Here is an 18,031-nt window from a genome sequence, read left to right as displayed (position 1 = left end):
ATAATATACATTTGCAGGTTAGTGTGCTCGAACAATCACATCACAGATCATCAACCGAGAGTAGTATATGGATAGTCAATTATCTGTGCATAATTTAAGTAAATGAGACTCAGTCAGGCCATAAACATTAGTTTCTTTGGTGATCAAAGTGTAGTTAAAATGTTTGAACTGTAACCTTTGTTTGGAACATTTCATTTAATATAGCCTATTTTCAAACACCAACTTTTGAGCTAGATTTGACAGAGGCAAATTTGTACAGATAAATATGGTTACACTGCAGGCTTGATTTGTACGTTCTTTCACCCTGTGTCAGGTAATTTGCTTATTGGAGATGGTATCTTCCCACATTTATGGAAGACATCGGCACTTCTGGTGTGGCCAGTGGATATTCAGTTTGGTGTTGTCTGCACTCTACATGATTGGTTGAAACCAGGGGGCTTCTGTGTGACTGCAAAACTCTGACACTGTGGTGGGCAGTGCTCATGTTATTGTTGTTTACAGACATTGTGAATGTCGGAATTTGAGCTTGTCATTTCCTTAGTAATGACTAACGTTGGCCACCTTGAATTTAGTTATTTGCAATCCAGGGCAGTTATGCGTTATGCATGTGTAGGTGTCGCTTATTATTAATCTTGTGGTACTCTCTAAGAAGAACATTGTTACAATTTATCTCCAGTGGTGGAATACAGCTCTAGGAGAGCAGCCATGCAGTAGGGATGGATTTTGTTGTCTTTCTGATAGTGTCATTTAGCTCCACGTCAGTCTTTTTCAAGTGTGATGTAATGATCCGTATATAGGCACAGTGTTTCAATACCAAATAGACAAGCCCAGTTGCTGATGTATGAAGTGTATTTTTTGTGAAGCCCGAAGAGGTGACGCACCAAAGAGAACTATACTGAGGACCAAAAGTCGTGGCAAGGTACTGGGTGTGATGTTAATAGGGATTGGTTCCTTTACGAGCCCTCAAACCTGCAGTAACCGACTGACATATGGACTTTATAAGGTTATGGAATTGTTCTGAACTGTTTATCACGCCACCTGCATGCATTCACTCAGCATTTCTGTCAGGTTACTCTAATTCCAGAAAAGGATGTAGATGACCTGCAAGAATGTTCACATAATGTGCATCTGTCAGTGATTCTTACTACAAGACAGTGGGCCTAATTGTGACTATGCGAACACAGCCTGGGCCAGAACTGAGCCACCTCCTGCCTGGGCACAGCGTTGTTGAGAAGCAGGGTCCATAACTTCATGATTTATAAGCCACACTTTCATGAATATATTATTTCAATGTCATTGAGACTAAGATTGGTATCTCAGTATAGTTGAGACTAAGATTGGACCATGCCACATGCTGCCACCATGAGATTACCAAAATCTTTTATCAGTTGAACCACAAAATTGTGTTTGGCGAAACTAAAATTTTATGGTATGAATGACATCCCTTTTGTATGGATGGAGTCTTACCTTAGTAACAGAAAGCAAAGAATCACATTAACAAAGTCCACCCCAGAAATAAAGTCAAATTCGAAATGGTGGGAAAATAAAATATGAAATCCCACAAAGTTTGTCAGTGAGGCCATTCCTGATGCATTCATCATGTTCAGTAGGTTCATTCATGAGGGAAAGTGAAATGAGATGAGATCTGCTTTAACAAAGTGAAGCAGGGAAACATGAATGAGTTAATGAATCAACATAAAGCTGCTTCATGTGGGCTGAGATAGAGATATGCATACATAAAAAAATAAATTTCAAGCCAATTAGGAATGCACACTGGGTATTTTTGATACAGTTCCTTTCTGTTCATATAGTCCCTTCCTTCCTTCCTTCCTTCCTTCCTTCCACTTGGGTGGCTTATTAGTAATCCAACCATGAATGCTGCAGCTGTTGCGAAATACATTCAGATGAAATAGTGCCTCTTCTGTAAGAAAAAATTCCACCAAGGAACATCCTCACTATTATAATACATTTTGGCAGGAATATTGCGTACTCAGCTATAAGTACCATCATAATACTATCACTGTCTCTCAAGCAACAGGGGCAGTATGGATGATCAGTGGTTTATGTCATGTGAGGTTAATATCAGGTAGTTACAGCCAGTCAAGTTAGAGGACTGACTGACTTACAGCACCACATGCAAATCCAAAATTCAAGAAACTGCTGTATATGAGGGTGAATCAAATATAAATTAGAATTTTAGTTTTGTAAAACTTCTCGTAAGTAGAGAGCAGTGCGATCTCTGCTCATTGTTGCTTTCATTCCCAGTGATTGTTCTCCACAGCTAGAGCATTGTTATACTGTTTCTTTACTCATAAACATAGTGTCAGAGCAAGAGGTACCAATCTCTCTCTCTCTCTCTCTCTCTCTCTCTCTCTCTCTCTCTCTCTCTTTCTCTCTCTCTCTCTGTCTCATTTCAGGCGCACATCACCATTTGACTGTGTATTACTGTAATTTTTCTTCTGTATAAGCTAGATTTTGGCTTTTACGTCATTATTGTGTACATTTTACCTGATAGCAATGTAAAATCCGAAATCTAGATTTACAGAAGAAAAATGCAGTAATATACAGACAAATGCCGGTGCATTCTTTCAAAAAATGCTTTATGACTGGGGTCAGCAGCATCAAAAACTTTTTATGCATCATCTGTTACATGATGCATTAAAATCAATTTTATCACAACAAAGCTCATTAAACTGTCCAAAATTTTGGAGATTTGTAGCAAAGTTGAGGGACAACTCTCTGAAAAAGACTGAAGGACAGTTGGCACAAACACTTTTTATGAGATCCAGAAACTGTTGAGAAAGCAACTTACTGATGTTGCCCAAGGACTAGCGTGACTCAGGAGAATATTCACACTGTTAGCTAGCTTATTGAAGATGATCACCAAATAACAGTTGCTGATATAGCTATTGAGGTTGGCGTAAGCTACAGTAGTGCTCAGGTGATCATTACTGATAGCCTTAGATTTCAAAAAATGGCCGCAAGGTGGGTGCCTTATCTTTTCACTGCAGAGCACAAACTGTGTCATTAGGTGTGCAAACAGCTACTGACACACTACCAAACTGAAAGGGAACATTTTTTGTACCAGATAGTGACTTGCGGTGAAACGTGGGTGCACCGTTCATCTACATCTACATTTACATGGTACTCTGCAATTCACACTTAAGTGCCTGGCAGAGGGTTCATCAAACCATTTTCATACTACTTCTCTATCATTCCACTCTCGAATGGCGCATGGGAAAAAGGAACACCAAAATCTTTCCGTTCGAGCTCTGATTTCTCTTATTTTATTACAATGATCATTTTTCCATGTGTAGGTGGGTGTCAACAAAATATTTTCGTATTCAGAAGAGAAAGTTGGTGATTGAAATTTCGTAAATAGATCTTGCCACAAAGAAGACCGCCTTTGTTTCAGTGACTGCCACCCCAACTCACGTATCATATCAGTGACACTCTCACCCCTATTGTGCAATAACACCAAATGAGCTGCCGTTCTTTGCACTTTTTCGATGTCCTCCATCAATCCTACGTGGTAAGGCTCCCACACCGTGCAGCAGTATTCCAGTAGAGGATGGACAAGTGTAATACAGGCTGTCTCTTTAGTGGGTTTGTCACATCTTCTAAGTATTCTGCCAACAAAGCGCAGTCTTTGTTTCACCTTCTCCACAGTATTATATATGTGGTCTTTCCAATTTAAGTTGCTTGTATTTGTAATTCCTTGGTATTTAATCGAATTGACAGCCCTTAGATTTGTGCAATATATTGTATACCCAAAATTTATCAGATTTCTTTTAGTACCCATGTGGATGACCTTGCACTTTTCTGTGTTTAGTGCCAATTGCCAGTTTTCGCACCATACAGAAATTCTCTCTAGATCATTTTGTAATTGGAATTGATCATCTGATGATTTTACTAGATGATAGATTACAGTGTCATGTACAAACAATCTAAAGGGGTTGCTCAGATTATCACCTAGATCATTTATGTAAATCAGGAACAGCAGAGGGTCTATGACACTACCTTGCAGAACGCCAGATATCACTTCTGTTGTACTCGATGATTTACCATCAATCACTACGAACTGTGACCTCTCTGAGATGAAATCACAAATCCAGTCACACAACTGAGACGATACTCCATATGCGCACAATTTGATTAATAGTCACTTGTGAGGTACGGTATCAGAAGCTTTCTGGAAATCTAGGAATATGGAATTGATCTGAGATCCCTTGTCGACAGCACTCATTACTTACACCCTTAAATAAAAAAATAGCAGCATGGTGTGACACAAAAAAGACAAATCTGCATGTGCCAAAGCCAAAAGCTGTCTCTTTGCTGGGAAAGTTCTCTCAACATTCTTCTTGGGTTCTAAAGGTTTTCTTTGGATCAATTTTTTCCATGAACACCATACTGTGAACACTGTGTACTGTTGTCAACTTTTTGACCATACAAAACATGCATATCTTTTGAAAAGACATCTATTTCCAATCCGAGATGTGATGGTGCACATAACAAAAAGTTCAGTAGCTGTTGTGGACCACACTATAACCTCCTCCCAAGGATCTGGAGTATCACCCTGTGATTTTCATTTGATTGGACCACTAAAAGAAGCAGTCATAGGACACAGATTTGATTATGATGATGATGGCGCTGTCGGTGTGTTCATGTGCAACTGGCTGCTCTAACAGCCTTGTTCATTTTACAAAAGCAGGACCAAGAAACTCCCTATTGTCTGGGAAAAATGTGTTTCCTGTTAAGGAGACGATGTGAAAAAAAAAGTTAATGTGTATAAATTTTTGTTAAGGTTACGTAAACATATTGAAAACATTCCAGTTTATGTTTGATTCACTCTTGTACTTCCTTTTTTGAACTGTGTGGTTACTTTTCACATACAGTGTGTTATATCTATTTGTTACTGCATTTATCTTCATTCCAGTGCTTCTATCTGTGTTCTTTAATTGAATTTAACCTAACAGTGTTCTTATATGTAACTTATCTGTGTTTATGTGCTCTTTCTGCCCTGAATATCATAAAACAGATTCACCTGGAATGACCTGACTACTTGTCAACAGATTCTCCAAATTTCCTCTGGTCTCTCCCTCTCCCTATCTTCCCCACCTCCTCACTGTTCCTAAAAGTGAAGCATTGTTTCCTTAATCAAATGATACAGTTTTCATTTATTAGATGTTCATGTGGTTGTGAGAAAAAATTTACTCGTACTGAATAGATGAGAAAAAATATTTGTATTCAGCACTGTAAATAAGAAAAAAAGGTCTTATTTCTGCAAAGATGTGCAGACAGATGTTCAAAGTTCCATTGCACATGCATTAGGTGAAACATGTCATGCAAATAATAAAGTATGAAGCACTTTCTTGTCAATGGAAATATGTTATTTGTCTTCTTTTTCTTATTTCATTGGTCAAATAATGATTGGTGGCATGTGATTTAAAATTGTATTTGTGCAGTATAACATGAAAAAAATCCGAGTCACTCAAGCTGATTTTGTTTTATTTTCAGACTCCCATGAAGAAAACACAGAAACTTATAGCCAACGAGGGAATTACCTTCCCTAATGCGGTAAGACTTCTAAGAACAGCTAGGTAAAAAAGAAGTTATAAAATGTGATATATATATATACACACAAAATTCAAGCTTTTGCAACCAACGGTTGCTTCATCAGGAAAGAGGGAAGGAGAGGGAAAGACGAAAGGATGTGGGTTTTAAGGGAGAGGGTAAGGAGTCATTCCAATCCCAGGAGCGGAAAGACTTACCTTAGGGGGAAAAAAGGACAGGTATACATTCGCACACACACACATATCCATCTGCACATTTACAGACACAAGCAGACATTTGTAAAGGCAAAGAGTTTGGGCAGAGATGTCAGTCGAGGTGGAAGTACAGAGGCAAAGATGTTGTTGAAAGACAGGTGAGGTATGAGCGGCGGCAACTTGAAATTAGCGGAGGTTGAGGCCTGGCCGATAATGAGAAGAGAGGATATACTGAAGGGCAAGTTCCCATCTCCGGAGTTCTGACAGGTTGGTGTTAGTGGGAAGTATCCAGATAACCAGGACGGTGTAACACTGTGCCAAGATGTGCTGGCCGTGCACCAAGGCATGTTTAGCCACAGGGTGATCCTCATTACCAACAAACACTGTGTGCCTGTGTCCATTCATGCGAATGGACAGTTTGTTGCTGGTCATTCCCACATAGAAAGCTTCACAGTGTACGCAGGTCAGTTGGTAAATCACGTGGGTGCTTTCACACGTGGCTCTGCCTTTGATTGTGTACACCTTCCGGGTTACAGGACTGGAGTAGGTGGTGATGGGAGGGTGCATGGGACAGGTTTTACACCGGGGGCGGTTACAAGGGTAGGGAAGGTGGTTTGGGGATTTCATTGGGATGAACTAAGAGGTTACAAAGGTTAGGTGGACGGCGGAAAGACACTCTTGGTGGAGTGGCGAGGATTTCATGAAGGATGGATCTCATTTCAGGGCAGGATTTGAGGAAGTCGTATCCCTGCTGGAGAGCCACATTCAGAGTCTGATCCAGTCCCGGGAAGTATCCTGTCACAAGTGGGACACTTTTGTGGTTCTTCTGTGGGAGGTTCTGGGTTTGAGGGGATGAGGAAGTGGCTCTGGTTATTTGCTTCTGTACCAGGTCAGGAGGGTAGTTGCGGGATGCGAAAGCTGTTTTCAGGTTGTTGGTGTAATGGTTCAGGGATTCCGGACTGGAGCAGATTCGTTTGCCATGAAGACCTAGGCTGTAGGGAAGGGACCGTTTGATGTGGAATGGGTGGCAACTGTCATAATGGAGGTACTGTTGCTTGTTGGTGGGTTTGATGTGGACGGATGTGTGAAGCTGGCCATTGGACAGATGGAGGTCAATGTCAAGAAAAGTGGCATAGGATTTGGAGTAGGACCAGGTGAATTTGATGGAACCAAAGGAGTTGAGGTTGGAGAGGAAAATCTGGAGTTCTTCTTCACTGTGAGTCCAGATCATGAAGATGTCATCAATAAATCTGTACCAAACTTTGGGTTGGCAGGCTTGGGTAACCAAGAAGGCTTCCTCTAAGTGACCCATGAATAGGTTGGCATACGAGGGGGCCATCCTGGTACCCATGGCTGTTCTCTTTAATTGTTGGTATGCTGGCCTTCAAAAGTGAAGAAGTTGTGGGTCATGATGAAGCTGGTTAAGGTAATGAGGAAAGAGGTTTTAGGTAGGGTGGCAGGTGATCACCGTGAAAGGAAGTGCTCCATTGCAGCGAGGCCCTGGACGTGCGGAATATTTGTGTATAAGGAAGTGGCATCAATGGTTACAAGGATGGTTTCCAGGGGTAACAGATTGGGTAAGGATTCCAGGCGTTCGAGAAAGTGGTTGGTGTCTTTGATGAAGGATGGGAGACTGCATGTAATGAGTTGAAGGTGTTGATCTATGTAGGCAGAGACATGTTCTGTGGGGGCTTGGTAACCAGCTACAATGGGGCGGCCGGGACGATTGGGTTTGTGAATTTTAGGAAGAAGGAAGAAGGTAGAAGGTAGAGGTGCGGGGTGTCGGTGGGGTCAGGTGAAAGGTTTTGTAGGGGGCCTAAGGTTCTGAGGATTCCTTGAAGCTCCGCCTGGACATCAGGAATGGGATTACCTTGGCAAACTTTGTATGTGGTGTTGCCTGAAAGCTGACGCAGTCCCTCAGCCACATACTCCCGATGATCAAGTACCACGGTCGTTGTTGTGTTTGTTTGTGTGTCTATCAACCTGCCAGCGCTTTCGTTTGGTAAGTCACATCATCTTTGTTTTTAGATATATTTTTCCCACATGGAATGGTTCCCTCTATTATATTTGTATATAAATAGAAAGAAACGTTCCACATGGGAAAAATATATTAAAAAACCTAGATGCTGTGACTTACCAAACGAGAAAGCACTGGTAGGTAGACACAATAAAAAAACACACAAACACACACACACACACACACACACACACACAATTTCAAGCTTTCGCAACCCACAGTTGCTTCATCAGGAAAGAGGGAAGGAGAGGGAAAGACAAAAGGATGTGGGTTTTAAGGGAGGGGGTAAGGAATCATTCCAATCCCGGGAGCGGACACACACACACACACACACACACACACACACACACACATCCATTCGCACATATTGGTATATGTGGGGATGGATATGTGCGTGTGTGCGCGAGTGTATACCTGTCCCTTTTTCCCCCTAAGGTAAGTCTTTCCACTCCCGGGATTGGAATGACTCGTTACCCTCTCCCTTAAAACCCACATCCTTTCGTCTTTCCCTCTCCTTCCTTCTTTCCTGATGAAGCAACCGTGGGTTGCGAAAGCTTGAAATTTGTGTGTGTGTGAACATAGAAACCGCTAGTGGTTTTTTCCCACTCCCCTCTTCCCAAAAAACGTCATCATCAGCCTTATGACTGGTTTAAGGCAGTCCACCATAAATTCCTCTCCTGTGTCAACCTTTTCATCTCAGAGTAGCAAATGCAACATACATCTTCAATTATTTGCTATATGTATTCAAATCTCTGTCTTCCTGTACAGTTTTTACCTTCTGCAGCTCCCTTTAGTACCACTGAAGTTATTCCCTGATATCTTACCACATGTACTATCATCTTGTCAATATTTTCCAAATGTTCCTTTCTGTGCTGATTACTGTGGAGAACTTAATCTTTTCTTTCCACCTGATTTTCAACATTCTTTTGTAGCACTGCTTATCAAAATGCTTGATTCTCCTCTGTTCCAGTTTTCTCACAGTCCATGTTTCACTACCATATAATGTCATTCTTCAAACGTACATTGTCCAAAATTTCTTCCTCAAATTAAGGCTGATGGTTGATAATAGTAGACTTCTAATGGCCAGGAATGCCATTTTTGCCAATGATAGTCTGTTTTTTATGTCCTCCATGCTCCATCCATCATGGGTTAATTTGCTGCCAAAGTAGCAGAATTCCTTTGCTTCGTCTACTCTGTGATCCCAATTTTCATGTTCAGGTTCTTACTGTTCTCATTTCTGCTACTTCTCATTATTTTCATCTCTCTTCAATTTACTCTCAATTTACTCATTAGGCTGTTCATTCCATTCAAAAGCTTCTGTAATACATCGTCACTTTCACTGGGGATAGCAGTGTCATCAGTGAATCTTATGACTGATACCCTTTAATTCTGAATTTTAATCCCACTCTTGAACCTTCCTTTTAGTTCCATCATTGCTTCTTCAATATACAGATTGAACAGTAGTGGTGGAAGATTACATCCTTGTCTTAAACCCTTTTTAATATGAGCAGTTTGTTCTTTGTCTTCCATCCCCTCTTGGTTCTTGCGCATATTGTGTATTACCTATCTTTCCCTGTAGCTTACATCTATTTTACTCAGAATTTGGAACATGTTGCACCACTGGATTGAATAATGGTATGGCATTGATGGCCAGGAGTCACCACATGGGTAAGTCCAGCTGCCAGGTTGCAAGTCTTTTCAGTTGACACCACATTGGATGACTTGCATGTCAGTGCTGAAATAATGATGAGGACAACACAACACAACACCCATTCCCCAAGTTGTGAAAATCTCCAACTCAGCCAAGAATCAAACCCTGACCCACTGCATGGCAGTTAGACATCGAAGGGAGTGGACTTGCACAATTTTATACTGTTGAATACTTTTTGTCTTGATTTTTCTTTAGTCTTGCTTCCATTGTCAGCTGCAATGTCAGAATTGCCAATCTGGTGCCTTTACCTTTCCTAAAGCCAAACTGATCATCTAACTGATCCTCAATCTTTTTGTCCATTCTTCTGTTTACTATTCTTGTCAGCAACTTGGATGCATGAGCTGCTAAGCTGATTGTGCAATAATTCTCATACTGATAGCTCTTGCTATCTTTGAAACCAACATGAATAGTGGTTTTGTTGTCACTTCCCCAATTATTTCAGAAATTCTGGTGAAATGTTGTCTATCCGTACTGCCTTATTTGATCTTCAGTCATCCAAAACTATCTTAATTTCTGATTCTAATATTGGATTCCCTATCTCATCCCTGTCGACTCCTGTTTCTTCTTCTATCACATCACATGACTAGTCCTTCCTCTCATAGAGGTCTTGAGAGTACTTTTTCCACCTATCTGCTCTCTCCTCTGTATTTAACAGTGGAATTCCCATCAGATTCATAATGTTGCTGCTCTTATTTGAATTTCACTGAAGCTTGTCTTGACTTTTTTATATGTTGAGTCAGTCTTTCTGACAATCATTTCTTTTTCAATTTCTTTACATTTTTCAAGCAGCCGCTGTGCCTGACATTCCCTGCACTTCCTGTTTATTTCATTCCTAAGTTACTTGTATTTCTCTATTCCTAAATTTGCTGTAACATTTTCATACTTCCTTCTTTCATCGATCAACTGAAGTATTTCTTCTGTTTCTTCACAGTTACCTTCCTTGTGCGTATGTGTCTCTTTCCAACTTCTTTGATTGCCCTTTTTAGAGACGTCAATTCCTCTTCAACTGAATTGCCTACTCAGCTATTCATTATTGCAGTATCTATAGCCTCATAGAACTACAAATGTACAAAGGACATTAAAAAAGTTGTCTCTAATTTTTTTATTTTTTCCAGGAGAAGAATGAGTGTTTTTGTGAACATACTTGGAACATTTAGCTATACATTGAGCTTACTCAATGTCGCCTCCATCAGCTGTCACACATCTGACCCAACGTTCTTTCCATGATGTAAATGCACTTTGGTAAAATTCTGTGGATTGACTTTTACACAATCGCTTGATACAGGAAAGAAGGTCTTTCTCACTATCAAATGTTTTACCACACAGGTGGGCCTTGAGATGACCAAAGAGGTAAAAATCATACGGAGCCAAGTCCGGACTAAGGAGGATGAGGACCAATTTTCCAACCCATTTTCCTGATTTTTTCATGCATCATAAGGGCTGTATGGGGTTTGGCCTTGTCATGGTGTAGTCTGATGAACTGATTCTGAAGCTGTGGTCTGTGGGTCTTGATGGCACGTCGCAGCTTGTCCAATGAGAAACAGTAACGGTCCCAGTTAATTTTGGAGCCAGGTTCCAAAAAGTCAATGAAAATGACACCACACTGATCCCAGAAGAAGGAGGCTATCACCTTTTCAACCTGTTGTTTGTGAAAGTCTTGGTTTCTTCTTCTGAGGGGAACCCAGATGACATCACTCCATGGATTGGGTTTTGCTCTTGGGTTCGGACAAAAAATGACCATGTTTCATCCTGAGTAATGACGCCGTCAAAACACTGTTTCCACTCTTGAGTAAAGGTCTTCATGAGACCCTCACCCACATTCTGCCTCATTGTTTTCATTTCTCTTGTCAGTAATCTAGGCACCAAACATGCACAGATTTTTCTGTACCAGTGATATCACACTACCCAATGACAAACGAGTCATTTCAGCAAGCTGTCACGTTGTCACACATCTGTCATTTTGGATGATTTGATTAATGGTCTCCTTATTCATATCACTCACTGCCGTCGATGGTCTATGGCATTGTGGGTTGTCCAGTAGAGGGAAATCACTTTCTTTAAACCTCTGCAACCACTGCTGGATACTGCTGCGATCCACTGTGTCCTCCGCATAAACAGGGAGCAACTTCCTGTGAATCGATGTGGCAGAGTCATCGCCGGTCTTGAAGCGGAACACCATCACCGACCATTGTTGCAACCTGACATCTACTTCACGGTCCATTATGGCTCACCTGTAAATAAAAGAAAATACTTTTATATACCAACTTATAGCTAAATGTTCCAAGTATGTTCACAAAAAATTTCATTCTCCTCCTGCAAAAAATATAAAAATTATAGAAGACTGTGCAAAACTTTTCGAATGCCCTTTGTATCTCTTCATTACTTAGCATTTCTGTATCCTGTTTCTTTGTGCATTGGTTCTTCCTGACTAGTTTGTTAAACTTCAGCCTACTCTTCATCATTACTGAATTGTGATCTGAGTCTATATCTACATCTACATTTATACTCCGCAAGCCACCCAACGGTGTGTGGCGGAGGGCACTTTACGTGCCACTGTCATTATCTCCCTTTCCTGTTCCAGTCGCGTATGGTTCGCGGGAAGAACGACTGTCTGAAAGCCTCTGTGCACGCTCTAATCTCTCTAATTTTACATTCGTGATCTCCTCGGGAGGTATAAGTAGGGGGAAGCAATATATTCGATACCTCATCCAGAAACGCACCCTCTCGAAACCTGGCGAGCAAGCTACACCGCGATGCAGAGCGCCTCTCTTGCAGAGTCTGCCACTTGAGTTTGTTAAACATCTCCGTAACGCTATCACAGTTACCAAATAACCCTGTGACGAAACGCGCCGCTCTTCTTTGGATCTTCTCTATCTCCTCCGTCAACCCGATCTGGTACGGATCCCACACTGATGAGCAATACTCAAGTATAGGTGCTCCTGGGTGTGCCTTACAATCAAACATTTGATTTCATAATCTCTTACTGACCATGATGTAATCCAACTGGAACCTTCTTGCATCTACCGACATTTTCCAAGCATACTTCCCTCTCTTGTGTTTCTTGAACAGAGTGTTTACTATTATTAACAGATATTTAATGCAGAACTAAGCTAGTCTTTCACCCCTATCATTCCTGTGATGAACATCACCTGCAACCCTTTCTTCTGGTCCTTCCCCTAGAGCCACATTCCAGTCCCCAGTCAATATTACATTTTCCTCTCCCTTTACTTACTGAATTACCCATTCAGAATCCTCATATACTTTCTCTGTCTTTTCATCCTCTGCTAGTGATATCAGCATGTATACCTGAACCATGGTTGTTGGTGTTGGTCTGCTGTTGATACTGATGATAACAAACCTATCACTGAACTGTTCAGAGTAACTCACTCACTGCCCTGTTTTCCTATTCATAGCAAATTTCACTCCTGTTATACCATTTTCTGCTTATGTTGATGTTACCCTGTACTTGCCTGACCATAAATTCTTGTCTTCTTTCCAGTTCTCTTCATGGGCCCCACCGTATCTAGATTGAGCCTTTGCATTTCCTTTTTCAGATTTTCTGTCTTTTCTACTGCGTTCAAACTTCTGACTTTCTGTGTCCCTACTTGTATAAAGTTATCCTTTTGTTGGTTATTTGGTCTCCTTCTCATGGTCATCTCCCCCTTGGCAGCCCATTCCCCAAGGTCTGAAGGAGAGCTAGTGTGGAATCTTTGGCAGCGGAGAGATCATCATGACATTTTTTTCAGACACATGCTTTCTGCATTCTCAGCCATTGATCACTGCTGATTCTTCTTCCTTTTAGGGGCAGTTTCCCACCCCAAGGGCAAGAAAGTGCCCTGAACTGAGTGTGTTCAGTCGTGGAGAGACAGTTGGGCCTCCTGTATTTACCTGCAGAAGGCACTACTCCAAGTACTGCTATACATGTAAATAAACAGTAGCTCTCCATGTATCTTTCAATCACAAGCTCTTTCTCCTAGAAGAAGAGAGGGAGAGGTCAAGTGAGATCAGACCGGGTGGTGGTGGTGGTGGTGGTGGTGGTGGTGGTGGTGCAGCAGCTGTAGGTTACTCAGAACTCCACCTAAGATGGCTTTCATGATGTGAAAGAGTACAAAGATCTCATACAAGATGGGTAACAATGAGCCAGGACCAAGTTACAAAAAAAAAAAAAAAACAAAAAAAAAAAAATAATAATAATAATAAATCCATAAATTCATCTTAAAACATACTTGTTCTTAATTGGGTAAAAATATAACTTTTCTCTGTGGATAATGATGTAAGGAGAATTTAGTGTTTTGCACAACACGTATAGTTCATGTGAGAGTGAGAAGCGGAGTTATTTATAATTTATCTTGATTGGGGTGGCCGAGCAGTTCTAGGCGCTACAGTCTGGAACTGCGTGACCGCTACGGTCGCAGGTTCGAATCCTGCATCGGGCATGGATGTGTGTGATGTCCTTAGGTTAGTTATGTTTAAGTAGTTCTAAGTTCTAGGGGACTGATGACCTCAGATGTTAAGTCCCATAGTGCTCAGAGCCATTTGAACCATTGTCGCGGAAGGCAAGTTGTCATCTGTCTTGTTGTTCATGGTACACAATCCAATACTCTTATTCTTGAATTAGTTTTTGCAGCAATTACTTGATATGGCTGGGTTTATGTAATAAGTACAAAACATCATTTTCTGATTCCTTTTACTCGAAACATTTGATTCACAAATTGCACTTTAATCAAACTGCATACTGCTCGGCAGTTCCAACTATCCTACTCTTACAACATGCTGTATGACATGGGCACAAATTACTGTAACTGTGCTCCTTGACAATGTTAGTGCCAAAACTTTTTCAGGTCATTGTCTTATTTCAATGCTAATTTTTGAAATTTACAAATGTTTTCCAGTTTTCTGTGTTTGTATTTTACAACTCTTTATTTAGTTGCTTATCAACTGATGTTATGATATTATTATGTGTGTATTCAGTTTTACATTAATTTCAACAAATTGGGACCCATATGTCCATATATTTTATGAATTTTATTCTAACTCTTATAAAAAACACAGTTTATAGATTGTATTCCATAAATTATACCAAAAGTCACCAGTTGCATAAGAAACAGCAAAACATAAGTGTTTTGTTATAAAATCTGCTACATATATAAATTTGGGATAACTTCTCCATTTTCAAAGAAAACACCACCCCCACTGTCATAGAGATGAATGTTGTTATACTAATGAACATCTGCTGATATATAACTTCCATATGACAGTTTGGACAAATAATTCACACTCTGTCTTTTGTTCATCTTCTTCCAGCAAGTTCTTTGCAAGCATTTCTGTTAGCTCTTGCGGTAGTTGCACCTCATGAATGTAAGCTGTGGTCGAGAAATTTGTCAAATAAATTTAACAAAATTATTTGTGCAGCTTAATTAATTTAGTATAGTGTACTTATTTTATGGGGCCAGAGAGCAGTTCTCAATGAGGGTAAGGGAGCATGAATTGGGAGGAGGTGATAGGACAGAAGGGATGGAAACTGTAGAGTGGAGGGTGTGAGGACAGTAGATTACTATAGGTTGAGGCCAGGATAATTTCAGGAGCAGAGAATGTGTGCAGTTCAAAAAAGATGGTGGTGGAGAGGAGAATCCAGATAGACCAGGCTATGAAGTAGCTATTAAAATCAAGCCATGTTATATTCAGCTGCATGTTGTTCCAAAGGGTGCTCCACTTCACTTGTGGCCACAGTTTGGCAGTGGCCATTCACCCCAGTGACAGCTGGTCAGTAGTCATATCTGTATAGAAAACCTGTGCAATCATTGCAGCTCGGCTGCTATATGACATAGCTACTTGCACAAGAGGCCTGATCTCTGATGGGGTAGGATAAGCTTGTGACAGGGCTGGAATAGGAAGAGCTGGGTGAGTGGATTGGGCAGCTCTTGCATGGGTCTTCCCTATAGCAAGGGGTTGGGTTTGGGAGTGGTATAGGTGTGGTCTAGGATGCTGTGGAGGCTTGGATGGAAGACAGAATAATTCTTTAGGAGGGCTGGGAAGAATCTTGGATTAGGATGTCCCTCATTTCAGTATATGATGATGATAATAATAATAATAAAGTCATGATTAAGGACATGGAGCAGTTATTCCAGTCTGGGTGGTATTCAGTGTCAAAAGAGGTGCTCCTTTGTAATTGGTTCTTTGGGGGCGGGGGATTTATATGTAACAGGAAATCTGAGGACTAGGTCTGGGGGTAGAACCTGTCTGTAAAGCCTTTGTCATATATTCAGCATACTGAGCAAGGGAGTTCTTGTCACTGCAGATATGCTGTCCCAGAGTGGTCAGGCTGTATGGGAGAGTTTATTTTGGTATGGAAAGGATAGCAGCTGTTGAAATGCAGGTACTGTTGGTGGGTCGTGGGTTCAATGTGGTCAGAGGCATGGATGAAGCCATCAAAGAGGAGGTGGCCAACGTCAAGGAAGGTGAGGAGGACCAGGTGAAGCTGATGGAAGAGAAGGTGTTGAGGTTGTGAAGGAATGAGGATAGGGTATCCTGGCACTGAGTTCAGATCATGAAGATGTCATCAATGGACATGAACCAGAGCAGGGATTTAGGAGGCTAGAAAGGTTTCCTCTAGATGGCCCATAGACAGAATGACATAGAATGGTGCCATTGCTGTGCTGCGGATTTGTTTATATACCTTCCCTTAATAGCAAAAGTAATTATGTGATAAAGTAAAGGTGTAAATGGAATGAGGTAGAGGATTTGGAGTCAAAGGGACTTTTGGAGAGTTAGTGTTCATTAGCGGGAAACTGTGAGCATGAGGGAAGTTTGTGTATAGGAAAGTGATGTCAACAGTGACGTGTAAGGATCCAAGAGGTAAAGGCGTGGGGATGGTGGGAGTCAGTGAAGGAACTGGTTGGTATCTTTGACATGGGAGGCTCGATTGACTGGAAGTGTTGGTCAATGGGGGTCAAAATTCTTTTAGTGGGAGTACAGTAACCAGCTACATTGTGTCATCCAGGATTGTTGGGTTTGTAGATTTTGGGGAGCATGTAAAAGGTGGATGTGTGGGGTGTCATAGGGGTGAGAAGTGAAATGAATTTGGGGGATAGGTTTGGGGGGGGGGGGGGGGACCTAAGGCTTTAAGCGGGGGTTGGATGTTATGTGAGACTTCTGGGATTGGATGACTATAGCAGAGTGTATAGGTGGAGGAGTCAGACAATTGGCAGAGGTCTTCCGCCAGATAGTTACTGTGATTCTGCAATTCATAATGTCTTGCCACCATCAGCCCCTCCATGCTCTGCCAAGCATTGCTCACTGCTACCCATTCACCCTTCCCCTTCCATTATACATTGCTATCCTTCCTCTTTCTCCGACCACACTCCGGGTTCCTGCTTCTGTTCAGATAGTGGTCATGTGTGTGTGAGGTGTGCTTGTGTAAATTTGTGTGTTTCCTTTCTGGAGAAGGCTTAGGCTGAAAGCTCAATGTGTAACAATCTTTTTGTTGTACCTGTCTGCGACTTAACATGGCATCTTTATGGTGAGTAGCAATATATCCTTTTCATAATATTTTTGATATTCGTACTTGGACTTTCCACTGTCTGTACTCTTAATATACTTGATAAATGGAGCTTTCAGACAACATATTGTCATTTCTGCATGTGCAAAGAAACTGAAAAAGTGAATATTGACATACATTTCTGATGTGTCATTTTGAAACATACACTCATGTGGTGGACAAAGTAAATTTTTAAAGTAGGGCACTTTACAAGAAACTCTGTTTTTGTAGTCTTATTACATACACATACACATACATATTCATTCTGTTTGGGAAAGCATTTGGCACACATGTCAGAAATGTCATTTTTGAAGATGCAAATATAGTTTATAAAGAAGTGAACAGAATGTGAGACTGGCTGAGTGCTGAATTTCTATCACTACAGTATATTTCTATGCCCAACTGTGTGAACTAAGTAACACCTTGTGATAGTTTAACTAGCACTTCTCCTTCCATCATACAATACATTTAACATAACCAATTTATGGAAAGTACTTGTCTGAACATGTTAACATACACTGATGAGCCGAAACAATACGACCATTGTCCAAAAAAGAGACTGAATGCTGGTGAGGTGACTATGACAAAGTGCAGATTGTTATTACCCAGCATTTGTAAACCAAACTTTCAGAAACAGCAAAGGTGGTCATCTGTTCGCATGCTACTGTTGTGAGCATCTATGGAAAGTGTTTGAAAGCTGTTAAAACCACAAATAGGTGACAAGGTGTTGGTTGTCAACACATCAGACTGATTGTGAAGGTTGGAGGCTTGCCTGCACTGTAAAGCAGGATAGATGGTTAACTGTGGCAGACCTGATCACAAATTACAATTCTAATGCAGGCAAAAGAACTTCAGAGTGCATATTTTTGAACATGCGGCTCCGCAGCATGTGCCTATGTTCACCCAGCAATATCATCAATTAAGACTTCAGTGGGCATGGGATCATTGAGTTTGGACCATTGCGCAATGGGAATGTGTTGCCTGGTCAAGTGAATCAT

At 41.0% G+C, this 18,031-nt stretch overlaps 1 protein-coding gene across 1 annotated transcript in view; it reads left to right on the top strand.

The window, feature by feature from the left end:
* The window catches only part of LOC126161540 (N-acetylglucosamine-6-sulfatase-like), a 68,948-nt gene that overhangs the window by 29,274 nt on the left and 21,643 nt on the right, over positions 1–18,031 (top strand). Inside the window, exon 2 of the mRNA XM_049917465.1 lies at positions 5,518–5,577. Coding sequence (XP_049773422.1) covers positions 5,518–5,577 — 60 coding nt within the window. The remainder of the gene's footprint in view (positions 1–5,517; positions 5,578–18,031) is intronic.

Source organism: Schistocerca cancellata, chromosome 2 (assembly GCF_023864275.1).
Source record: "Schistocerca cancellata isolate TAMUIC-IGC-003103 chromosome 2, iqSchCanc2.1, whole genome shotgun sequence".
NCBI lineage: Eukaryota > Metazoa > Arthropoda > Insecta > Orthoptera > Acrididae > Schistocerca > Schistocerca cancellata.
Note: the sequence above shows the minus strand (reverse complement) of the source record. Positions and strands in the feature narration are given on the sequence as shown.